This window comes from Nerophis lumbriciformis, linkage group LG03 (genome assembly GCF_033978685.3).
Source record: "Nerophis lumbriciformis linkage group LG03, RoL_Nlum_v2.1, whole genome shotgun sequence".
NCBI lineage: Eukaryota > Metazoa > Chordata > Actinopteri > Syngnathiformes > Syngnathidae > Nerophis > Nerophis lumbriciformis.
This window is the reverse complement of record NC_084550.2, coordinates 2,845,352-2,872,983: the sequence shown is the minus strand read 5'-3', so window position 1 is coordinate 2,872,983 and position 27,632 is coordinate 2,845,352. Positions and strand designations below refer to the sequence as shown.

Below are 27,632 nucleotides of genomic sequence, written 5' to 3'. Positions count from 1 at the left end.
CGCACGGCTCGCCCGAGTCAACTTTGGCTAATTTGACTTTCCCGCGATGCCCAAAAAGAAGGAGAAGAAAAACGGCGACGGGCAAGACGAAGACAAGAAGAAAACGAAGAAAAACCAAAGCCAGCCGCTTCCCGTGGAAGAAAACGACAAAGAAAAAGATTTGTATCTCATTCAAATTCGATTTTTAAGCGAACAGCTGGAGAGGTGAGTCAGACTTGGAAGCTAGCTCGCTAGCCAACTAGCTAACAGGCTAATTAATATATGACCTTTTAACGTTGTAATAATTTTATTAAATAACTAGAAGAGGTCATTCCTGAAGGAATTGCTTGTGAATGCTCCAATGCTGAAGTTGAACTGAAATACTGACATAATGTAGTATGAATGTAAGAATAGTTTAAATGTTGCAATGGTTTCAATGTTGAAGAGTTTCAATTTCCAGGAAATCTGGAATTTGGTTTGGAACTTGGGAAAGTGTTAGTTTGAATGTCCAGGATGAGTGGAATGTGTTGATGTTGGAATGGTTAGAATAGGTTGAAAAATGTGGGAATTGCGCAACTTGGAAAAAAGTCCCATTCATTTCAATGGGAACTTCCTGGAAATTTGGGAATTTTTGAGAAAAGCGGGATTTTTTTTTTAGAAAATGATTAGGAGCATGAATGTCCTGAATGAGCTGACTTGGTTGGTGTTGGAATTGTTTCAATTGGGCAAGAAATGTTGAAGTAGTTAATGGTATTAGGGAATTTCGGGAAAATGGGGAATTTTTTTGAACTTGGAAAAAGAGTAGTTTGAATTTTCAGAATGGTGCAATTTGTTAAAGGTGGGATGGTTTGAAGAATGTGGGAATTGTGAAAGTTTGTAAAAAATGTCCAATTAATTTCCAATGAGGAAAATGCCAGAAAAAAAAAAAAGGAATTATGGGAAATCCTGGAATTTTTTTGAACTTGGAAAAATGATAGTTTGAATTTCCAGAATGGTGGAATGTGTTAAAGGTGGAATGGTTTGAATAGCTTGAAAAATGTGGGAATTGTGCAACTTGGAAAAATGTCCCAATTATTTCAATGGGAACTTCCTGGAAATTTGGGGATTTTGAAGAAAGCGGGATTTTTGTAGAAAACGATTAGGAGCATGAATGTCCTGAATGAGCTGACTTGGTTGGTGTTGGAATTGTTTAAATCGGGCAAGAAATGTTGAAGTAGTTAATGGTATTAGGGAATTTCGGGAAAATGGGGAATTTTTTTTTTAACTTGGAAAAGGGGTAGTTTGAATTTCCAGAATGGTGCAATTTGTTAAAGGTGGGACGGGTTGAAGAATGTGGGAATTGTGAAAGTTTGAAAAATGTCCAATTAATTTTGAATGAGGAAAATGCCAGGAAAAAAAAAAGGAATTATGGGAAATCCTGGAATTTTTTGGAACTTGGAAACATTATAGTTTGAATTTCCAGAATGGTGGAATGGTTTGAATAGGTTGAAAAATGTGGGAATTGTGCAACTTGGAAAAAAGTCCCATTCATTTCAATGGGAACTTCCTGGAAATTTGGGAATTTTGAGAAAAGCGGGATTTTTGTAGAAAACGATTAGGAGCATGAATGTCCTGAATGAGCTGATTTGGTTGGTATTGGAATTGTTTAAATCGGGCAAGAAATGTTGAAGTAGTAAATGGTATTAGGGAATTTCGGGAAAATCCTGGAATTTTTTTGAACTTGGAAAGAGGGTAGTTTGAATTTCCAGAATGGTGCAATTTGTTAAAGGTGGGATGGGTTGAAGAATGTGGGAATTGTGAAAGTTTGAAAAAAATGTCCAATTAATTTCAAATGAGGAAAATGCCAGAAATAAAAAAAAAAAGGAATTATGGGAAATCCTGGAATTTTTTTGAACTTGAAAAAATGACAGTTTGAATTTCCAGAATGGTGGAATGTGTTGAAGGTGGAATGGTTTGAATAGCTTGAAAAATGTGGGAATTGTGCAACTTGTAAAAATGTCCCAATTATTTCAATGGGAACTTCCTGGAAATTTGGGGATTTTGAGAAAAGCGGGATATTTGTAGAAAACGATTAGGAGCATGAATGTCCTGAATGAGCTGATTTGGTTGGTATTGGAATTGTTTAAATCGGGCAAGAAATGTTGAAGTAGTAAATAGTATTAGGGAATTTCGGGAAAATCCTGGAATTTTTTTGAACTTGGAAAGAGGGTAGTTTGAATTTACAGAATGGTGCAATTTGTTAAAGGTGGGATGGGTTGAAGAATGTGGGAATTGTGGAAGTTTGAAAAATGTCCAATTCATTTGGAATGAGAAAAATGCCAAAAAAAAAAAAAAAAAAAAAAAAAAAGGAATTATGGAAAATCCTGGAATTTTTTGGAACTTGGAAAAATTATAGTTTGAATTGCCAGAATGGTGGAATGTGTTGAAGGTGGAATGGTTTGAATAGGTTGAAAATGTGGGAATTGTGCAACTTGTAAAATGTCCCATTCATTTCAATGGGAACTTCCTGGAAATTTGGGAATTTTTGAGAAAAGCGGGATTTTTTTTAGAAAACGATTAGGAGCATGAATGTCCTGAATGAGCTGACTTGGTTGGTGTTGGAATTGTTTAAATCGGGCAAGAAATGTTGAAGTAGTAAATGGTATTAGGGAATTTCGGGAAAATGGGGATTTTTTTTTAACTTGGAAAAAGGGTAGTTTGAATTTCCAGAATGGTGCAATTTGTTAAAGGTGGGACGGGTTGAAGAATATGGGAATTGTGGAAGTTTGAAAAATGTCCAATTAATTTTGAATGAGGAAAATGCCCCCCAAAAAATGAGGAATTATGGGAAATCCTTGAATTCTTTTGAACTTGGAAAAATGATAGTTTGAATTTCCAGAACGGTGGAATGTGTTGAAGGTGGAATGGTTTGAATAGCTTGAAAAATGTGGGAATTGTGCAACCTGGAAAAATGTCCCAATTATTTCAATGGGAACTTCCTGGAAATTTGGGGATTTTGAGAAAAGCGGGATTTTTTTTTTAGAAAACGATTAGGAGCATGAATGTCCTGAATGAGCTGACTTGGTTGGTGTTGGAATTGTTTAAATCGGGCAAGAAATGTTGAAGTAGTAAATGGTATTAGGAAATTTCAGGAAAATGGGGAATTTTTTTTAACTTGGAAAAAGGGTCGTTTGAATTTCCAGAATGGTGCAAATTGTTAAAGGTGGAACGGGTTGAAGAATTTGGGAATTGTGGAAGTTTGAAAAATGTCCAATTAATTTTGAATGAGGAAAATGTCAAAACAAAAAAAAGGAATTATGGGAAATCCTGGAATTTTTTGGAACTTGGAAAAATTATAGTTTGAATTGCCAGAATGGTGGAATGTGTTGAAGGTGGAATGGTTTGAATAGCTTGAAAAATGTGGGAATTGTGCAACTTGTAAAAATGTCCCATTCATTTCAATGGGAACTTCTTGTAAATTTGGGAATTTTGAGAAAAGCGGGATTTTTGTAGAAAACGATTAGGACCATGAATGTCCTGAATGAGCTGATTTGGTTGGTGTTGGAATTGTTTAAATCGGGCAAGAAATGTTGAAGTAGTAAATGGTATTAGGGAATTTCGGGAAAATCCTGGAATTTTTTTGAACTTGGAAAAAGGGTAGTTTGAATTTCCAGAATGGTGCAATTTGTTAAAGGTGGGATGGGTTGAAGAATGTGGGAATTGTGAAAGTTTGAAAAAAATGTCCAATTAATTTCAAATGAGGAAAATGCCAGAAATAAAAAAAAAAGGAATTATGGGAAATCCTGGAATTTTTTTGAACTTGAAAAAATGACAGTTTGAATTTCCAGAATGGTGGAATGTGTTGAAGGTGGAATGGTTTGAATAGCTTGAAAAATGTGGGAATTGTGCAACCTGGAAAAATGTCCCAATTATTTCAATGCGAACTTCCTGGAAATTTGGGGATTTTGAAAAAAGCGGGATTTTTTAAGAAAACGATTAGGAGCATGAATGTCCTGAATGAGCTGACTTGGTTGGTGTTGGAATTGTTTAAATCGGGCAAGAAATGTTGAAGTACTAAATGGTATTAGGGAATTTCGGGAAAATCCTGGAATTTTTTTGAACTTGGAAAGAGGGTAGTTTGAATTTACAGAATGGTGCAATTTGTTAAAGGTGGGATGGGTTGAAGAATGTGGGAATTGTGGAAGTTTGAAAAATGTCCAATTAATTTCAAATGAGGAAAATGCCAGAAATAAAAAAAAAAAGGAATTATGGGAAATCCTGGAATTTTTTTGAACTTGAAAAAATGACAGTTTGAATTTCCAGAATGGTGGAATGTGTTGAAGGTGGAATGGTTTGAATAGCTTGAAAAATGTGGGAATTGTGCAACTTGTAAAAATGTCCCAATTATTTCAATGGGAACTTCCTGGAAATTTGGGGATTTTGAGAAAAGCGGGATATTTGTAGAAAACGATTAGGAGCATGAATGTCCTGAATGAGCTGATTTGGTTGGTATTGGAATTGTTTAAATCGGGCAAGAAATGTTGAAGTAGTAAATAGTATTAGGGAATTTCGGGAAAATCCTGGAATTTTTTTGAACTTGGAAAGAGGGTAGTTTGAATTTACAGAATGGTGCAATTTGTTAAAGGTGGGATGGGTTGAAGAATGTGGGAATTGTGGAAGTTTGAAAAATGTCCAATTCATTTGGAATGAGAAAAATGCCAAAAAAAAAAAAAAAAAAAAAAAAAAAGGAATTATGGAAAATCCTGGAATTTTTTGGAACTTGGAAAAATTATAGTTTGAATTGCCAGAATGGTGGAATGTGTTGAAGGTGGAATGGTTTGAATAGGTTGAAAATGTGGGAATTGTGCAACTTGTAAAATGTCCCATTCATTTCAATGGGAACTTCCTGGAAATTTGGGAATTTTTGAGAAAAGCGGGATTTTTTTTAGAAAACGATTAGGAGCATGAATGTCCTGAATGAGCTGATTTGGTTGGTGTTGGAACGGTTTAAATTGGGCAAGAAATGTTGAAGTAGTAAATGGTATTAGGGAATTTCAAGAAAATCCTGGAATTTTTTTTAACTTGGAAAGAGGGTAGTTTGAATTTACAGAATGGTGCAATTTGTTAAAGGTGGGATGGGTTGAAGAATGTGGGAATTGTGGAAGTTTGAAAAATGTCCAATTAATTTGGAATGAGGAAAATGCACACAAAAAAAGGGAATTATGGGAAATCCTGGAATTGTTTTGAACTTGGAGAAATTATAGTTTGAATTTCCAGAATGGTGGAATGTGTTGAAGGTGGAATGGTTTGAATAGCTTGAAAAATGTGGGAATTGTGCAACTTGTAAAAATGTCCCATTCATTTCAATGGGAACTTCCTGGAAATTTGGGAATTTTGAGAAAAGTGGGATTTTTGTAGAAGGAGTAGTCATCAGAAAAAAGGGGTGGAAATTGGGCTTTGGAAAAGCAGGAATTCTGGAAAATCCTGGAATTTTTTTGAACTTGGAGAAATGATAGTTTGAATTTCCAGAATGGTGAAATGTGTTGAAGGTGGAATGGTTTGAATAGCTTGAAAAATATGGAAATGGTAAACATTTTGAATGGGGAAAAATGTCCCGGGAAACCTGGAATTCTGGGAAATCTGGGAATTTTTGGAATTTGTCAAGGGAAAGCCCGCGATTCCCGAACAGGTTGAACAGTTTGAAGTTGGAACGGTTTGAATCGGGGGGAAAATGTGGAAGTTGTGGAACTTTGAAGAATGTCGGGAAAAGCGGGCATTTTTTGGAAAATAGTAAAACTTTGAATGGTCTGAATGAGTTGAAATGGTTGGTGTTGGAATTTTTCAAATCGGTCGAGAAATGTTGAAGTAGTAACATGTTGAATTGAGAAATGATATTACGGAATTCCTGGAATTTCGGGAAAACCAGAAATTTTTCCAGTTCAAAAAACAACTTTGTATTTTTTCTTGATCAAGAGGAATGTTTTGACAGTGAAACAGTTGAAGTGGGTTGAAAAATGTGAAAGGAGTAGTCGTCAGAAAAAAGGGGTGGAAATTGGGCTTTGGAAAAGCAGAAATTCTGGAAAATCCTGGAATTTTTTGAACTTGGACAAATGATAGTTTGAATTTCCAGAATGGTGGAATGTGTTGAAGGTGGAATGGTTTGAATAGCTTGAAAAATGTGGAAATGGTGAACATTTTGAATGGGGAAAAATGTCCCGGGAAACCTGGAATTCTGGGAAATCTGGGAATTTTTGGAATTTGTCATGGGAAAGCCCGCGATTCCCGAACAGATTGAACAGTTTGAAGTTGGAACGGTTTGAATCGGGGAAAAATGTGGAAGTTGTGGAACTTTGAAGAATGTCGGGAAAAGCGGGAATTTTTTGGAAAATGCTAAAAAACTTGAATGGTCTGAATGAGTTGAAATGGTTGGTGTTGGAATTTTTCAAATCGGTGGAGAAATGTTGAAGTAGTAACATGTTGAATTGAGAAATGATATTATGGAATTCCTGGAATTTCGGGAAAACCGGACATTTTTCCAGTTCAAAAAACAACTTTGTATTTTTTCTTGATCAAGAGGAATGTTTTGACGGTGGAACAGTTGGAGTGGGTTGAAAAATGTGGAAGGAGTAGTCGTCAGAAAAAAAGAAGTGGAAATTGGGCTTTGGAAAAGCAGGAATTCTGGAAAATCCTGGAATTTTTTTTAACTTGGAGAAATGATAGTTTGAATTTCCAGAATGGTGAAATGTGTTGAAGGTGGAATGGTTTGAATAGGTTGAAAAATGTGGAAATGGTGAACATTTTGAATGGGGAAAAATGTCCCGGGAATTCTGGGAAATCTGGGAATTTTTGGAATTTGTCATGGGAAAGCCCGCGATTCCCGAACAGATTGAACAGTTTGAAGTTGGAACGGTTTGAATCGGGGGAAAATGTGGAAGTTGTGGAACTTTGAAGAATGTCGGGAAAAGCGGGAATTTTTTGGAAAATGGTAAAAAACTTGAATGGTCTGAATGAGTTGAAATGGTTGGTGTTGGAATTTTTCAAATCGGTGGAGAAATGTTGAAGTAGTAACATGTTGAATTGAGAAATGATATTACGGAATTCCTGGAATTTCGGGAAAACCGGAAATTTTTCCAGTTCAAAAAACAACTTTGTATTTTTTCCTGATTAGGAGGAATGTTTTGACGGTGGAACAGTTGAAGTGGGTTGAAAAATGTGGAAGGAGTAGTCGTCAGAAAAAAGGGGTGGAAATTGGGCTTTGGAAAAGCAGGAATTCTGGAAAATCCTGGAATTTTTTTGAACTTGGAGAAATGTTAGTTTGAATTTCCAGAATGGTGGAATGTGTTGAAGGTGGAATGGTTTGAATAGCTTGAAAAATGTGGGAATTGTGCAACTTGTAAAAATGTCCCATTCATTTCAATGGGAACTTCCTGGAAATTTGGGGATTTTGAGAAAAGTGGGATATTTGTAGAAAACGATTAGGAGCATGAATGTCCTGAATGAGCTGAATTGGTTGGTATTGGAATTGTTTAAATCGGGCAAGAAATGTTGGAAGTAGTAAATGGTATTAGGGAATTTCGGGAAAATCCTGGAATTTTTTTTAACTTGGAAAGAGTGTAGTTTGAATTTACAGAATGGTGCAATGTGTTAAAGGTGGGATGGGTTGAAGAATGTGGGAATTGTGGAAGTTTGAAAAATGTCCAATTAATTTGGAATGAGGAAAATGCAAAAAAAAAAAAAAAAAAGGAATTATGGGAAATCCTGGAATTTTTTTGAACTTGGAAAAATTATAGTTTGAATTGCCAGAATGGTGGAATGTGTTGAAGGTGGAATGGTTTGAATAGGTTGAAAAATGTGGGAATTGTGCAACTTGTAAAAACGTCCCATTCATTTCAATGGGAACTTCCTGGAAATTTGGGAATTTTGAGAAAAGTGGGATTTTTGTAGAAGGAGTAGTCATCAGAAAAAAGGGGTGGAAATTGGGCTTTGGAAAAGCAGGAATTCTGGAAAATCCTGGAATTTTTTTGAACTTGGAGAAATGATAGTTTGAATTTCCAGAATGGTGGAATGTGTTGAAGGTGGAATGGTTTGAATAGGTTGAAAAATGTGGAAATGGTGAACATTTTGAATGGGGAAAAATGTCCCGGGAAACCTGGAATTCTGGGAAATCTGGGAATTTTTGGAATTTGTCAAGGGAAAGCCCGCGATTCCCGAACAGGTTGAACAGTTTGAAGTTGGAACGGTTTGAATCGGGGGGAAAATGTGGAAGTTGTGGAACTTTGAAGAATGTCGGGAAAAGCTGGAATTTTTTGGAAAATGGTAAAAAACTTGAATGGTCTGAATGAGTTGAAATGGTTGGTGTTGGAATTTTTCAAATCGGTGGAGAAATGTTGAAGTAGTAACATGTTGAATTGAGAAATGATATTACGGAATTCCTGGAATTTCGGGAAAACCGGAAATTTTTCCAGTTCAAAAAACAACTTTGTATTTTTTCTTGTCTTTTTTTTTTTTTTTGAAGATATCAGCTGAAATGTAAGGAAGTGACCAATGAGAAGAAGGCCTTGATGTCTCAGTGCAGCTTTCTGGAGAAGGAGAAGGAGGACATTGTGGACTTTCTCAAGCGCTCCCTGCTGGAGAAAGAGGACGAGCTGGACGACACGTCCGAGCGTCTGCGGGCTCTGCGGCGAGAGGCCGACCAGGGCATGGATGCTCTGCGACTGCAGCTGGCTCGGGAGAGACAGGAAGTGGTGGAGCGCAGCGACGAGCTGGCGGAACAGAACGTGAAGCTAGGTAACTGGGAGGTTCTCTTCCAGGTTCCTCTCTTAGTAAAAGTTGACATAAGGAAAATCCTTCGCATGACAGGAGTGTTCGGTTTTGCTAGTCAAAGATCCTCTATGACAGGAGTAATCTGGCATTTTTACAGTATATTCCCTAAAAACAACAGTCAAAGATCCTCTATATGTTAAAAGAAGACTGTGAAAAACATCAAAGATCTTCTATGACAGGAGTGATGTGGTATTTTGTTCCCTAAAACAACAGTCAAAGATCCTCTATACGACAGGTGCACTGGAATTTAAGAGAAGACTGTGAAAAACGTCAAAGATCCTCTATGGCAGGAGTGATCTGGTATTTTGCAATATGTTCCCTAAAACAACAGTCAAAGATCCTCTATGACAGGAGTAATTTGGCATTTTTACAGTATATTCCCTAAAAACAACAGTCAAAGATCCTCTATATGTTAAGAGAAGACTGTGATAAACGTCAAAGATCCTCTATGACAGGAGTGATGTGGTATTTATTTTGTTCCCTAAAACAACAGTCAAAGATCCTCTATACGACAGGTGCACTGGAATTTAAGAGAAGACTGTGAAAAACGTCAAAGATCCTCTATGACAGGAGTAATCTGGCATTTTTACAGTATATTCCCTAAAAACAACAGTCAAAGATCCTCTATATGTTAAGAGAAGACTGTGAAAAACGCCAAAGATCTTCTATGACAGGAGTGATGTGGTATTTTGTTCCCTAAAACAACAGTCAAAGATCCTCTATATGTTAAGAGAAGACTGTGAAAAACATCAAAGATCCTCTATGACAGGAGCGATGTGGTATTTTGTTCCCTAAAACAACAGTCAAAGATCCTCTATGACAGGAGTACTCTGGCATTTTTACAGTATATTCCCTAAAAACAACAGTCAAAGATCCTCTATATGTTAAGAGAAGACTGTGATAAACGTCAAAGATCCTCTATGACAGGAGTGATCTGGTATTTTGCAATATGTTCCCTAAAACTAACAGTCAAAGATCCTCTATGACAGGAGTAATCTGGCATTTTTACCGTATATTCCCTAAAAACAACAGTCAAAGATCCTCTATATGTTTAGAGAAGACTGTGAAAAACGTCAAAGATCCTCTATGACAGGAGTGATGTGGTATTTATTTTGTTCCCTAAAACAACAGTCAAAGATCCTCTATACGACAGGTGCACTGGAATTTAAGAGAAGACTGTGAAAAACGTCAAAGATCCTCTATGACAGGAGTGATCTGGTATTTTGCAACATGTTCCCTAAAACAACAGTCAAAGATCCTCAATGACAGGAGTAATCTGGCATTTTTACAGTATATTCCCTAAAAACAACAGTCAAAGATCCTCTATATGTTAAGAGAAGACTGTGATAAACGTCAAAGATCCTCTATGACAGGAGTGATGTGGTATTTATTTTGTTCCCTAAAACAACAGTCAAAGATCCTCTATACGACAGGTGCACTGGAATTTAAGAGAAGACTGTGGAAAAACGTCAAAGATCCTCTATGACAGGAGTGATTTGGCATTTTTACAGTATATTCCCTAAAAACAACAGTCAAAGACCCTCTATATGTTAAGAGAAGACTGTGAAAAACGTCAAAGATCCTCTATGACAGGAGTGATGTGGTATTTTGTTCCCTAAAACAACAGTCAAAGATCCTCTATACAACAGGTGCACTGGAATTTAAGAGAAGACTGTAAAAAACGTCAAGGATCCTCTATGACAGGAGTGATCTGGTATTTTTACAGTATATTCCCTAAAAACAACAGTCAAAGATCCTCTATATGTTAAGAGAAGACTGTGAAAAACGTCAAAGATCAGGAGTGATGTGGTATTTTGTTCCCTAAAACAACAGTCAAAGATCCTCTATACGACAGGTGCACTGGAATTTAAGAGAAGACTGTAAAAAACGTCAAAGATCCTCTATGACAGGAGTGATCTGGTATTTTGCAATATGTTCCCTAAAACAACAGTCAACGATCCTCTATGAAAGGAGTAATCTGGCATTTTTACAGTATATTCCCTAAAAACAACAGTCAAAGATCCTCTATATGTTAAGAGAAGACTGTGATAAATGTCAAAGATCCTCTATGACAGGAGTGATGTGGTATTTATTTTGTTCCCTAAAACAACAGTCAAAGATCCTCTATACGACAGGTGCACTGGAATTTAAGAGAAGACTGTGAAAAACGTCAAAGATCCTCTATGACAGGAGTGATTTGGCATTTTTACAGTATATTCCCTAAAAACAACAGTCAAAGATCCTCTATATGTTAAGAGAAGACTGTGAAAAACATCAAAGATCCTCTATGACAGGAGTGATGTGGTATTTTGTTCCCTAAAACAACAGTCAAAGATCCTCGAAACGACAGGTGCACTGGAATTTAAGAGAAGACTGTGAAAAACGTCAAAGATCCTCTATGACAGGAGTAATCTGGCATCTTTGCAGTATATTCCCTAAAAACAACAGTCAAAGATCCTCTATATGTTAAGAGAAGACTGTGAAAAACGTCAAAGATCTTCTATGACAGGAGTGATGTGGTATTTTGTTCCCTAAAACAACAGTCAAAGATCCTCTATACAACAGGTGCACTGGAATTTAAGAGAAGACTGTAAAAAACGTCAAGGATCCTCTATGACAGGAGTGATCTGGTATTTTGCAATATGTTCCCTAAAAACAACAGTCAAAGATCCTCTATATGTTAAGAGAAGACTGTGATAAACGTCAAAGATCCTCTATGACAGGAGTGATGTGGTATTTTGTTCCCTAAAACAACAGTCAAAGATCCTCTATACGACAGGTGCACTGGAATTTAAGAGAAGACTGTGGAAAAACGTCAAAGATCCTCTATGACAGGAGTACTCTGGCATTTTTACAGTATATTCCCTAAAAACAACAGTCAAAGATCCTCTATATGTTAAGAGAAGACTGTGAAAAACATCAAAGATCCTCTATGACAGGGGTGATGTGGTATTTTGTTCCCTAAAACAACAGTCAAAGATCCTCTATGACAGGAGTAATCTGGCATTTTTACAGTATATTCCCTAAAAACAACAGTCAAAGATCATGTATATGTTAAGAGAAGACTGTGAAAAACGTCAAAGATCCTCTATGACAGGAGTGATCTGGTATTTTGGCAATATGTTCCCTAAAACAACAGTCAAAGATCCTCTATGACAGGAGTGATTTGGCATTTTTCCAGTATATTCCCTAAAAACAACAGTCAAAGATCCTCTATATGTTTAGAGAAGACTGTGAAAAACGTCAAAGATCCTCTATGACAGGAGTGATCTGGTATTTTGCAATATGTTCCCTAAAACAACAGTCAAAGATCCTTTATGACAGGAGTGATTTGGCATTTTTACAGTATATTCCCTAAAAACAACAGTCAAAGATCCTGTATATGTTAAGAGAAGACTGTGAAAAACGTCAAAGATCCTCTATGACAGGAGTGATCTGGTATTTTGCAATATGTTCCCTAAAACAACAGTCAAAGATCCTCTATGACAGGAGTGATTTGGCATTTTTACAGTATATTTCCTAAAAACAACAGTCAAAGATCCTGTATATGTTAAGAGAAGACTGTGAAAAACGTCAAAGATCCTCTATGACAGGAGTGATCTGGTATTTTGGCAATATGTTCCCTAAAACTAACAGTCAAAGATCCTCTATGACAGGAGTAATCTGGCATTTTTACCGTATATTCCCTAAAAACAACAGTCAAAGATCCTCTATATGTTTAGAGAAGACTGTGAAAAACGTCAAAGATCCTCTATGACAGGAGTGATGTGGTATTTATTTTGTTCCCTAAAACAACAGTCAAAGATCCTCTATACGACAGGTGCACTGGAATTTAAGAGAAGACTGTGAAAAACGTCAAAGATCCTCTATGACAGGAGTAATTTGGCATTTTTACAGTATATTCCCTAAAACAACAGTCAAAGATCCTCTATGACAGGAGTAATCTGGCATTTTTACCGTATATTCCCTAAAAACAACAGTCAAAGATCCTCTATATGTTAAGAGAAGACTGTGAAAAACGTCAAAGATCCTCTATGACAGGAGTGATGTGGTATTTTGTTCCCTAAAACAACAGTCAAAAGATCCTCTATACGACAGGTGCACTGGAATTTAAGAGAAGACTGTGAAAAACGTCAAAGATCCTCTATGACAGGAGTGATCTGGTATTTTGCAACATGTTCCCTAAAACAACAGTCAAAGATCCTCAATGACAGGAGTAATCTGGCATTTTTACAGTATATTCCCTAAAAACAACAGTCAAAGATCCTCTATATGTTAAGAGAAGACTGTGAAAAACGTCAAAGATCTTCTATGACAGGAGTGATGTGGTATTTTGTTCCCTAAAACAACAGTCAAAGATCCTCTATACGACAGGTGCACTGGAATTTAAGAGAAGACTGTGAAAAACGTCAAAGATCCTCTATGACAGGAGTGATCTGGTATTTTGCAATATGTTCCCTAAAACAACAGTCAAAGATCCTCTATGACAGGAGTAATCTGGCATTTTTACAGTATATTCCCTAAAAACAACAGTCAAAGATCCTCTATATGTTAAGAGAAGACTGTGATAAACATCAAAGATCCTCTATGACAGGAGTGATGTGGTATTTATTTTGTTCCCTAAAACAACAGTCAAAGATCCTCTATACGACAGGTGCACTGGAATTTAAGAGAAGACTGTGAAAAATGTCAAAGATCCTCTATGACAGGAGTAATCTGGCATTTTTACTGTATATTCCCTAAAAACAACAGTCAAAGATCCTCTATATGTTAAGAGAAGACTGTGAAAAACGTCAAAGATCCTCTATGACAGGAGTGATGTGGTATTTTGTTCCCTAAAACAACAGTCAAAGATCCTCTATACGACAGGTGCACTGGAATTTAAGAGAAGACTGTGAAAAATGTCAAAGATCCTCTATGACAGGAGTGATCTGGTATTTTGCAATATGTTCCCTAAAACAACAGTCAAAGATCCTCTATGACAGGAGTGATTTGGCATTTTTACTGTATATTCCCTAAAAACAACAGTCAAAGATCCTGTATATGTTTAGAGAAGACTGTGAAAAACGTCAAAGATCCTCTATGACAGGAGTGATGTGGTATTTTGTTCCCTAAAACAACAGTCAAAGATCCTCTATACGACAGGTGCACTGGAATTTAAGAGAAGACTGTGAAAAACGTCAAAGATCCTCTATGACAGGAGTGATCTGGTATTTTGCAATATGTTCCCTAAAACAACAGTCAAAGATCCTCTATGACAGGAGTAATCTGGCATTTTTACAGTATATTCCCTAAAAACAACAGTGAAAGATCCTCTATATGTTAAGAGAAGACTGTGAAAAACGTCAAAGATCCTCTATGACAGGAGTGATGTGGTATTTATTTTGTTCCCTAAAACAACAGTCAAAGATCCTCTATACGACAGGTGCACTGGAATTTAAGAGAAGACTGTGAAAAACGTCAAAGATCCTCTATGACAGGAGTACTCTGGCATTTTTACAGTATATTCCCTAAAAACAACAGTCAAAGATCCTCTATATGTTAAGAGAAGACTGTGAAAAACGTCAAAGATCCTCTATGACAGGAGTGATGTGGTATTTTGTTCTCTAAAACAACAGTCAAAGATCCTCTATACGACAGGTGCACTGGAATTTAAGAGAAGACTGTGAAAAACGTCAAAGATCCTCTATGACAGGAGTGATCTGGTATTTTTACAGTATATTCCCTAAAAACAACAGTCAAAGATCCTCTATATGTTAAGAGAAGACTGTGAAAAACGTCAAAGATCAGGAGTGATGTGGTATTTTGTTCCCTAAAACAACAGTCAAAGATCCTCTATACGACAGGTGCACTGGAATTTAAGAGAAGACTGTAAAAAAACGTCAAAGATCCTCTATGACAGGAGTGATCTGGTATTTTGCAATATGTTCCCTAAAACAACAGTCAAAGATCCTCTATACGACAGGTGCACTGGAATTTAAGAGAAGACTGTGAAAAATGTCAAAGATCCTCTATGACAGGAGTCATCTGGTATTTTGCAATATGTTCCCTAAAACAACAGTCAAAGATCCTCTATGACAGGAGTACTCTGGCATTTTTACAGTATATTCCCTAAAAACAACAGTCAAAGATCCTCTATATGTTAAGAGAAGACTGTGACAAACGTCAAAGATCCTCTATGACAGGAGTGATGTGGTATTTATTTTGTTCCCTAAAACAACAGTCAAAGATCCTCTATACGACAGGTGCACTGGAATTTAAGAGAAGACTGTGGAAAAACGTCAAAGATCCTCTATGACAGGAGTGATCTGGTATTTTGCAATATGTTCCCTAAAACAACAGTCAAAGATCCTCTATGACAGGAGTAATCTGGCATTTTTACAGTATATTCACTAAAAACAACAGTCAAAGATCCTCTATATGTTAAGAGAAGACTGTGAAAAACGTCAAAGATCCTCTATGACAGGAGTGATCTGGTATTTTGGCAATATGTTCCCTAAAACAACAGTCAAAGATCCTCTATGACAGGAGTGATTTGGCATTTTTACAGTATATTCCCTAAAAACAACAGTCAAAGATCCTGTATATGTTAAGAGAAGACTGTGAAAAACGTCAAAGATCCTCTATGACAGGAGTGATCTGGTATTTTGCAATATGTTCCCTAAAACAACAGTCAAAGATCCTCTATGACAGGAGTGATTTGGCATTTTTACAGTATATTCCCTAAAAACAACAGTCAAAGATCCTCTATATGTTAAGAGAAGACTGTGATAAACGTCAAAGATCCTCTATGACAGGAGTGATCTGGTATTTTGCAACATGTTCCCTAAAACAACAGTCAAAGATCCTCTATGACAGGAGTAATCTGGCATTTTTACAGTATATTCCCTAAAAACAACAGTCAAAGATCCTCTATATGTTAAGAGAAGACTGTGATAAACGTCAAAGATCCTCTATGACAGGAGTGATCTGGTATTTTGCAATATGTTCCCTAAAACTAACAGTCAAAGATCCTCTATGACAGGAGTAATCTGGCATTTTTACCGTATATTCCCTAAAAACAACAGTCAAAGATCCTCTATATGTTTAGAGAAGACTGTGAAAAACGTCAAAGATCCTCTATGACAGGAGTGATGTGGTATTTATTTTGTTCCCTAAAACAACAGTCAAAGATCCTCTATACGACAGGTGCACTGGAATTTAAGAGAAGACTGTGAAAAACGTCAAAGATCCTCTATGACAGGAGTAATTTGGCATTTTTACAGTATATTCCCTAAAAACAACAGACAAAGATCCTCTATATGACAGGAGTGTGCTGCTGTTTTTAGGAATCAACAGCATTTCTCCTAACCCTGAAATATCGCCACTTAAAAGTGCGGGTGTCTTTCTCTTGCGCCCCCTAGTGGCCAGGCTGACTGCTGTGGAGGAGTTTGAGAGGCAGAAGGAGCAGACGATGTCCAAGATGGTGTCGCTGGAGAAGCAGCTGACCAATCAGGAGGAGGCACACGCCGCTGCCGTGCACGCTGTGGAGATGAAGGCTCTGCTGGAAAAGCGCAGGTGAAAAAAAACAAAAAAAAAGCGCTGACACAGCACATCCTCCAAGTTGTTCTTGCCTGCTCCAAGATGGCCGCCACAGTTGACCTCTCCCTTCCCCCGGCTGGACAGGCTGGTGAGTCAGATGGAGGTCCAGGCGGTGGACTTGGAGCGCATGGCGGAGAGCAAACTGCCCGAGACCACCAGGAGGACCCTGCGGGAGAACCAGCGGGTCAAGGTGCGATACGGCGTGCTCTCCGAGAGGGCCCACGACCTGGCCCAGGAGAACGCCGCCCTGCGGGACCAGAAGACCAAGCTGGCCGCAGACGTGGACGTCTTGGAGGAGACCATCAGGGAAATGTCCCGTCAGACTTGTGTCCGCAAGAAGGTGAGAGCAACAATCTGTTAGGTCTTCTCTTTCCTGACAACGAGCAGCTTTACCAGGAACTTGTTTACACAAACATGGCGTCTCTTTTGTGTCACATTTTATTCCATTTGGACTTTTCTCTTCTTTTTATCTGAAATACACAAACTGTATCATCATAAATGTCATACAGTCCATTCACCTGTGTGACACCTTTTGTTTACATCACACCTCTGTGTGACACCTTTTGTTTACATCACACCTCTGTGTGCCAAACATGTGTTGGCATACCAATCATTCATTCATTCATTCATTCTGCATGCCGCTTGAGGCCAACTATTTTCATGACGTCACTTCCTGTACACGTATATATATACACACATACACTTATATACACACGCGGTTATACAAGTACATGTATATACACACACACACGCACGAAAACACACACACAGTGTGTGTGTGTGTAAATATATATATATATATATACATATATATATATAGTGGGGCAAAAAAGTATTTAGTCAGCCACCAATTGTGCAAGTTCTCCCACTTAAAATGATGACAGAGGTCAGTAATTTTCATCATAGGTACACTTCAACTGTGAGAGACAGAATGTGAAAAAAAATCCAGGAATTCACATTGTAGGAATTTTAAAGAATTTATTTGTAAATTATGGTGGAAAATAAGTATTTGGTCACTTCAAACAAGGAAGATCTCTGGCTCTCACAGACCTGTAACTTCTTCTTTAAGAAGCTCTTCTGTCCTCCACTTGTTACCTGTATTAATGGCACCTGTTTGAACTGGTTATCTGTATAAAAGACACCTGTCCACAGCCTCAAACAGTCAGACTCCAAACTCCACTATGGCCAAGACCAAAGAGCTGTCGAAGGACACCAGGAAAATAATTGTAGACCTGCACCAGACTGTGAAGAGTGAATCTACAATAGGCAAGCAGCTTGGTGTGAAAAAAATCAACTGTGGGAGCAATTATCAGAAAATGGAAGACATACAAGACCACTGATAATCTCCTTCGATCTGGGGCTCCACGCAAGATCTCATCCCGTGGGGTCAAAATGATCATGAGAACGGTGAGCAAAAATCCCAGAACCACACGGGGGGACCTGGTGAATGACCTGCAGAGAGCTGGGACCAAAGTAACAAAGGTTACCATCAGTAACACACTACGCCGACAGGGAATCAAATCCTGCAGTGCCAGACGTGTCCCCTTGCTTAAGCCAGTGCATGTCCAGGCCCGTCTGAAGTTTACCAGAGAGCACATGGACGATACAGCAGAGGATTGGGAGAATGTCATGTGGTCAGATGAAACCAAAATAGAACTTTTTGGTATAAACTCAACTCGTCGTGTTTGGAGGAAGAAGAATACTGAGTTGGATCCCAAGAACACCATACCTACTGTGAAGCATGGGGGTGGAAACATCATGCTTTGGGGCTGTTTTTCTGCTAAGGGGACAGGCTGACTGATCCGTGTTAAGGAAAGAATGAATGGGGCCATGTATCGTGAGATTTTGAGCCAAAACCTCCTTCCATCAGTGAGAGCTTTGAAGATGAAACGTGGCTGGGTCTTCCAGCATGACAATGATCCCAAACACACCGCCCGGGCAACGAAGGAGTGGCTCCGTAAGAAGCATTTGAAAGTCCTGGAGTGGCCTAGCCAGTCTCCAGACCTCAACCCCATAGAAAATCTGTGGAGGGAGTTGAAAGTCTGTGTTGCTCGGCGACAGCCCCAAAATATCACTGCTCTCGAGAAGATCTGCATGGAGGAATGGGCCAAAATACCAGCTACTGTGTGTGCAAACCTGGTAAAGACCTATAGTAATCGTTTGACCTCTGTTATTGCCAACAAAGGTTATATTACAAAGTATTGAGTTGAATTTTTGTTATTGACCAAATACTTATTTTCCACCATAATTTACAAATAAATTCTTTAAAAATCCTACAATGTGAATTCCTGGATTTTGTTTTCACATTCTGTCTCTCACAGTTGAAGTGTACCTATGATGAAAATTACAGACCTCTGTCATCATTTTAAGTGGGAGAACTTGCACAATTGGTGGCTGACTAAATACTTTTTTGCCCCACTGTATATATATATATATATATATAAGGGCTGTGAATCTTTGGGTGTCCCACGATTCGATTCAATATCAATTCTTGGGGTTACGATTCGATTCAAAATAGAATTTTTTTCAATTCAACACAATTCTCGATTCAAAAACAATATTTTCCCAATGCAAAAGGATTGTCTATTCATTCAATACATAGATTTCAGCAGGATCTACCCCAGTCTGCTGACATGCAAGCAGAGTAAAAAGCTTTTATAATTGTAAAGGACAATGTTTTATCAACTGATTGCAATAATGTACATTTGTTTTAACTATTAAATGAAGCAAAAATATGACTTTTTTTTATCTTTGTGAAAATATTGGACACAGTGTGTTGTCACGCTTATGAGATGCGATGCAAGTGTAAGCCACTGTGACACTATTGTTCTTTTTTATAAATGTCTAATGATAATGTCAATGAGGGGTTTTTAATCACTGCTATGTTGAAATTGTAACTAATATTGATACTGTTGTTGATGATATTCATTTTTGTTTCACTACTTTTGGTTTGTTCTGTGTGGTGTTTGTGTCTCCTCTCAATTGCTCTGTTTATTGCACTTCTGAGTGTTGCTGGCTCGGCTTTGCTTTTGGAATTGGATTGCATTGTTATGGTATTGCTGTGTATTGTTTTGTTGGATTGATTAATTTAGAAAAAATAAAAAAAAATAAAATAAAAATAAAAAAATCGATTTTTTAAAAATGAGAATCGCACAACGTGAGAATCGCGATTCTAATTTGAATCGATTTTTTCCCACACCCCTAATATATACACATAATACATCTAATATATATATAAATAAATATATGTATATATGCAATATAACATACAATATATACTACATACATATAATGTATAGCCACACACACACACACACACGCACGCACACACACACACACACACACACACACACACACACACACACACACACACACAGCAAACCTTTACTTAAATAAAAGTTAAAGTTAAAGTACCAATGATTGTCACACACACACTAGGTGTGGCGAGATTATTCTCTGCATTTGACCCATCACCCTTGATCACCCCCTGGGAGGTGAGGGGAGCAGTGGGCAGCAGCGGTGGCCGCGCCCGGGAATCATTTTGGTGATTTAACCCCCAATTAGGGACTTTTGTGGAGGCTAGAAGCAATTATTCATGTTTACATTGTTTCTTATGGTGAACTTGGCTTTACTATACAAACTCTTTCCAGGAACCAATTAAGTTTGTAAAATGAGGTTCCACTGTAATCAGACATCTTTTAATTTCCCAAAAATTAAAACACTATTGGATTTTTTTTTTCAAGTTTTTTAAAATATAGTATTTTTCTTTTTACCTGAAAAAAACATTGAGAAGTTCCTTACATTTTACTTTAAAGCAAATAATTAAATACATCTTTGACATCTTTTTTTTATCTTAGAAGCTTTTTGTTTCACTACTTTTGGTTTGTTCTGTGTGGTGTTTGTGTCTCCTCTCAATTGCTCTGTTTATTGCACTTCTGAGTGTTGCTAGTTCGGCTTTGCTTTTGGAATTGGATTGCATTGTTATGGTATTGCTGTGTATTGTTTCGTTGGATTGATTAATTAAAAAAAATCAATAAAAAAAAAAAAATCGATTTTTTAAAAATGAGAATCGATTCTGAATCGCATGTGAGAATCGCGATTTGAATTTGAAACGATTTTTTCCCCCACACCTCTAGTATATACACATAGTATATCTAATATATATATATAAATAAATATATGTATGTATGCAATATAACATACAATATATACTACATACATATAATGTATAGCCACACACACACACACACACACACACACACACACACACACACACACACACACACACACACACACACACACACACACACACACACACACACACACACACACACACACACACCTTTACTTAAATAGGGACTTTTGTGGAGGCTAGAAGCAATTATTCATGTTTACATTGTTTCTTATGGTGAACTTGGCTTTACTATACAAACTTTTTCCAGGAACCAATTAAGTTTGTAAAATGAGGTTCCACTGTAATCAGACATCTTTTAATTTCCCAAAAATTAAAACACTATTGGATTTTTTTTTTCAAGTTTTTTAAAATATAGTATTTTTCTTTTTACCTGAAAAAAACATTGAGAAGTTCCTAACATTTTACTTTAAAGCAAATAATTAAATACATCTTTTTTTTTTTATCTTAGAAGCTTTTTGTTTCACTACTTTTGGTTTGTTCTGTGTGGTGTTTGTGTCTCCTCTCAATTGCTCTGTTTATTGCACTTCTGGTTGTTGCTAGGTCGGCTTTAGTTTTGGAATTGAATTGCATTGTTATGGTATTGTTTCGTTGGATTGATTAATTAAAAAAATAAATTTAAAAAAAATCGATTTTTTAAAAATGAGAATCGATTCTGAATCGCACAACGTGAGAATCACAACTCTAATTTGAATCGATTTTTTCCCACACCCCTAATATATACACATAATATATCTAATATATATATATAAATAAATGTATATATGCAATATAACATACAATATATACTACATACATATAATGTATAGCCACACACACACACACACACACACACACACACACACACACACACACACACACACACACACACACACACGCACACACACACACACACACAATGTGCAAACCTTTACTTAAATAGGGACTTTTGTGGAGGCTAGAAGCAATTATTCATGTTTACATTGTTTCTTATGGTGAACTCGGCTTTACTATACAAACTTTTTCCAGGAACCAATTACGTTTGTAAAATGAGGTTCTACTGTAATCAGACATCTTTTAATTTCCCAAAAAATAAATCACTATTGGATTTTTTTTTTCCAAGTTTTTTTAAATATTGTATTTTTCTTTTTACCTGAAAAAAAAACATTGTTGAGAAGTTCCTAACAATTTGACAATTTGACACTTGTGATTTAGGGCTATATAAATAAACATTGATTGATTGATTGATTGATTTACTTTAAAGCAAATAATTAAATACATCTTTGACAACTTAATCTTTTTTTTTAATCTTTGAAGCTTTTTTCTTCACACTTTTAAATCGGCATTTATTTAAAAAAAAAACATTATTCTACTAAAAACTAAATTTAAATGTAATTTTGCTTTTTGGATTAAACTTTTTATATGTCCATCCATCTTCTTCTTCCGCTTATCCGAGGTCGGGTCGCGGGGGCAGCAGCCTAAGCAGGGAAGCCCAGACTTCCCTCTCCCCAGCCACCTCGTCCAGCTCCTCCCGGGGGATCCCGAGGCGTTCCCAGGCCAGCCGGTAGACATAGTCTTCCCAACGTGTCCTGGGTCTTCCCCGTGGCCTCCTACCGGTCAGACGTGCCCTAAACACCTCCCGAGGGAGGCGTTCGGGTGGCATCCTGACCAGATGCCCGAACCACCTCATCTGGCTCCTTTCCATGTGGAGGAGCAGCGGCTTTACTTTGAGCTCCCCCCGGATGACAGAGCTTCTCACCCTATCTCTAAGGAAAAGCCCCGCCACCCGGCGGAGGAAACTCATTTGGGCCGCTTGTACCCGTGATCTTGTCCTTTCGGTCATGACCCAAAGCTCATGACCATAGGTGAGGATGGGAACGTAGATCGACCGGTAAATTGAGAGCTTTGCCTTCCGGCTCAGCTCCTTCTTCACCACAACGGATCGATACAGCGTCCGCATTACTGAAGACGCCGCCTGTCAATCTCACATCCACTCTTCCCTCACTCGTGAACAAGACTCCGAGGTACTTGAACTCCTCCACTTGGGGCAAGATCTCCTCCCCAACCCGGAGATGGCACTCCACCCTTTTCCGGGCGAGAACCATGGACTCGGATTTGGAGGTGCTGATTCTCATCCCAGTCGCTTCACACTCGGCTGCGAACCGATCCAGCGAGAGCTGAAGATCCTGGCCAGATGAAGCCATCAGGACCACATCATCTGCAAAAAGCAGAGACCTAATCCTGCAGCCACCAAACCAGATCCCCTCAACACCTTGACTGCGCCTAGAAATTCTGTCCATAAAGGTTATGAACAGAATGGGTGACAAAGGGCAGCCTTGGCGGAGTCCAACCCTCACTGGAAACGTGTCCGACTTACTGCCGGCAATGCGGACCAAGCTCTGGCACTGATCATACAGGGAGCGGACTGCCACAATCAGACAGTATTTTTTTTTTTCAAGTTTTTTTAAATATAGTATTTTTCTTTTTACCTGAAAAAAACATTGAGAAGTTCCTAACATTTTACTTTAAAGCAAATAATTAAATACATCTTTGACAACTTAATGTTTTTTATCTTAGAAGCTTTTTCTTTCACACTTTTAAATCGGCATTTATTTAAAAAAAAAATTATTCTACTAAAAACTAAATTTAAATATAATTTTGCTTTTTGGATTAAACTTTTTATATGTATAAAAAATATTATTTTATCTTATTTGTATTTAGCTGTGTTGACGTCCTTCCTCCACCAGGTGGCGGAGCAGCTGACCTCAAAGTGCCAGCAGCTGCAGACGCAGCTGAAGGAGAGCAGCCATGACTTGGAGCAACTTGGGAGCAAACATGAGAAAGTCCGAGGCCAACTGGAGGAAGTCAGGTTAAAGAACACAATAACAACACATGTCGTAAATGCTCTGCTTTTTTTTTCTTTTTAAACTTTAATAATGATTTGGAGTGCATTAAGGCTGAAACGACGCGTCGACGTAGTCGACGTCATCGGTTACGTAAATACGTCGACGCCGTTTTTGTGCGTCGGCGCGTCGCATATTTACGTCACACTACTTTACTGTCATGGCGGAGCGCAAAGCAGACGATGCGAGCGAGGGGAAAAAAAGCACGCCAAAAGTCGTCAAAAGTGTGGGAGTATTTCAATAAACGGCCTAATAATGTTGTTGTATGCACACTGTGTCGAGCGGAAATGGCCTATCATAGCAGCACAACGGCTATGAACGAACATTTGAAAAGAAAACCCCCGACAGCGTTCTTGCCATCACCATCAACAAGTCAATCGTCCGCGTGCGTATACGTTGTCATTATTACACAAAAACATGAATGTGTCATTTGTATCTGCGTTGTAAATTCATAAACTAAAGCACCGTTTCGCTCTGAGAGGCGCGTTTGGCGTGCCTGTTCAGTGTTTACAAAGACGCGCTCCTCTTTAACGCTGTGGACTTTGTGTAAAATTAAAAGATTGTAAACCTGGCAAAGCCGTCTGGCGTTCAGTCTGTCGGTCCTAAAAGAACCCCACGGCACAAGACGTGTCACAAACGCTAACGTTAATTAGTTGTGCAAATACCTTTTACAACATTAACAGTTACATATACTATGTACAAACCAACAATTAACTTTCACTTTAATCATACTATCATTGTTGTGTTATTAAGCAAAATAAGCAATACTTTTACTTTTGTTGAAATGTTTACACTGTACACTTTTTTGTATTGGATGTTTAGCTTTATTTTTGCACATTTTAGCAAATAAGCAATACTTTTACTTTTGTTGAAATGTTTACACTTGTTACAGAATATTTCCGTTTTGCACTTTTTTGTATTGGATGTTTATCTTTATTTTTGCACATTTTAAAGCAAAATAAGCAATACTTTTACTTTTGAAATGCTTATACTATTCCAGAATATTAAGATTTGCACTGGATGTTTACTTTTATATTTGCACATTAAAAAGCAAATAAGCTACTTTTAATTTTGTTAAATGTTAAAAGTTTTAAATGTTTACATTGTTACAGAATATTTTGTCATGTTGTTGTCAATGTTGACTGACTAGTGGCCATACTTTTTTTTTTGTAAATAAAAGCCATGCCTTTTGAAAAAACTGGCCTACATTTATTTTTTCCTCTTCATTTTAAATTTAAAAAAAAATCGGTAAAAGGAAAAATAATCTATAGATTAATCGAAAAAATAATCTATAGATTAACCGATTAATCGAAAAAATAATATATAGATTAATCGATAGAAAAATAATCGTTAGCTGCAGCCCTAGAGTGCATAAGAAAGCACTATAGTGCATACTTGCCAACCCTCCCGGATTTTCCGGGAGACTCCCGAAATTCAGCGCCTCTCCCGAAAACCTCCCGGGACAAATTTTCTCCCGAAATTCAGGCGGACTCAGGTCCATGAGGACCTGAGTCCGCTAACCCAAAATATAACCAGCATACCTGCCCAATCATGTTATAACTGTAGAATGATGGAGGGCGAGTTCTTGGGTTCTTATGTGGGTTTATTGTTAGGCAGTTTCATTAACGTCCTCCCAGCGCGGCAACAACACACAACAACAGCAGTCACGTTTTTGTCTACCGTAAAGCAGTTCGTCTGCCGTAAACAGCAATGTTGTGACACTCTTAAACAGGACAATACTGCCATCTAGTGCATTTGATGAAAGCACTTTTGTGCGTGCCACACATCAATGCATCATCAGAGTTCGGCATGGTTAGAAAAATAGTGACAGAGAATAGAACAAGGATGGACAATTCAACCCTTAACTCAACAATGAGTAGATGAGTGTTATGTGTGTGTATATGTGTGTAAATAAATGAACACTGAAATTCAAGTATTTATTTTTTATATATATATATATATATATAAAAAAATTGATATATATATATATACGTATATATATATATATATAATAAAAAAAAAATAAAAATAAAAAATATATATATATATAGCTAGAATTCACTGAAAGTCAAGTATTTCTTAGATGTATATATATATATGTATACCGTATTTTCCGCACTATAAGGCGCACCTAAAAACCACAAATTTTCTCAAAAGCTGACAGTGCGCCTTATAACCCGGTGCGCTTTATATATTGATTAATATTACGAGTCATTTTCATAAAGTTTTGGTCTCGCAACTTCGGTAAACAGCCGCCATCTTTTTTCCCGGTAGAACAGGAAGCGCTTCTTCTTCTACGCAAGCAACCGCCAAGTTCAAATTAATGGTGCTTACAAAGTACAAAGAAGAAGAATTATGAGAAATACTTTCAACCTTATTGAAAATAAGATATTCTTCATCTCAGTATATTAATAATGACTGAATTAATTAATTACATATTACAAAACTGTTGTGTATCCTAATTCACTGATGGTATTTTAGTATAAAAAGGTCAGTAAATGATTCTATATATTTATAAACGCTCTGAAGTGGGAAAGGGGTAGGATTCAATAAGCTTTGCTTCTTCCTACTCCTTTTCGGACATGATGTAAAGTGAAATGATATAAAACTGTGTGATGTATTATACTGTAAGTGTGTTCATGTTTGAAATAAACTAAAGAAAGAAAGGTAAGCACCCGCCCCCATAGAACAGGAAGCGCTTCTTCTTCTACTGTAAGCAACCACCCGCCCGCGTAGAAGAAGAAAAAGCGCGCGGATATTACCGTACGTTTCATTTCCTTTGTGTGTTTACATCTGTAAAGACCACAAAATGGCTCCTACTAAGCGACAGGGATCCGGTTCATGAAAAGACGCAATCTCTCCATCCGCACACGGATTACTATATCACAGCAACTGATATTCCTGTGAACCGCACTGTGGATACAACGGGAGCACGTACGGTGAATATTCGCACCACAGGGAATGAGAAGTCATCCTTCACTGTGGTTCTAGCTTGCCATGCTAATGGCCAGAAACTTCCACCCATGGTGATATTCAAAAGGAAGACCTTGCCAAAAGAGACCTTTCCAGCCGGCGTCATCATAAAAGCTAACTCGAAGGGATGGATGAAGAAAAGATGAGCGAGTGGTTAAGGGAAGTTTAAGTTTACGCGAAGAGGCCGGGTGGCTTTTTTCACGCAGCTCCGTCCATGTTGATATACGACTCCATGCGCGCCCACATCACGCTGGTTTTTAATATATTATTAAAGTTTGACTGACCTATCCGACTGTTTTTTTGACATTCCCTTTAGCGCAGTTAGATGCGGCTTATAACACGGGGCGGCTTATAGGCGGACAAAGTTTTGAAATATGCCGTTCATTGAAGGCGCGGCTTATAACCCAGGGCGCCTTATGGTGCGGAAAATACGGTATATGTGTAAATAAATGAACACTGAAATTCAAGTATTTATTTTTTATATATGTATATATAAAAAAATTGATATATATATACGTATATATATATATATATATATATATATATATACATATAATAAAATAAATATATATATATATAGCTAGAATTCACTGAAAGTCAAGTATTTCTTAGATGTATATATATATATATATATATATATATGAAATACTTGACTTGGTGAATTCTAGCTGTAAATATACTCCTCCCCTTTTAGCCACGCCCCCAACCACGCACCCCTCCCCCCTCCCCCCACCTTCCGAAATCGGAGGTCTCAAGGTTGGCAAGTATGCTATAGTGGAATGACCGACTGGTTATTTATAAAAAGTTAACATAATGCAACTCATACTTCAAAATGCTGCTGTTAAAAACGTTATTTGGAGGATTTATGGTAAATAAACTTTTTTTTCCCCTCTCCAGAGACAGCCATACCATCGCCATCAAGCAGTCCAGCAAAAACCGTGCTTTGGCGGCGCGACTGGAGGCGGAGCTACAGCAGGAGAGGGAGAGAAGGTCCAAAATGCAGGAAGCCGTGGCCGCTGTCAGACATGTTGTCATGGTGATGAAGACGCATCCTGTCATCCGGGTCTTCTTTAGATCTTCATTATCGTCACTTTGTGCAGGAAGCACATCAGAACCCGGAGGCGGTCCGGTGGAATCAGCTGATGCGGAAGCTTCTGGTCATCCTGGAAGGCCACGCCCCCTCGATGAGCGACGCCAGCAAGCTCACCTCTGACAGGCGGTAA

The 27,632-nt window shown here is 37.7% G+C and overlaps 1 protein-coding gene across 1 annotated transcript; it reads left to right on the top strand.

Annotated features, from left to right (window-relative positions):
- Positions 1–36: 36 nt before the first annotated feature.
- LOC133574975 (cilia- and flagella-associated protein 157-like) lies at positions 37–27,632 on the top strand. Its single transcript, XM_072912260.1, is given in 7 exon segments — positions 37–204; positions 8,474–8,745; positions 16,185–16,359; positions 16,456–16,702; positions 23,281–23,402; positions 27,307–27,445; positions 27,510–27,632. Coding segments are annotated over 7 exon segments (1,236 nt in total). The 5' UTR covers positions 37–46.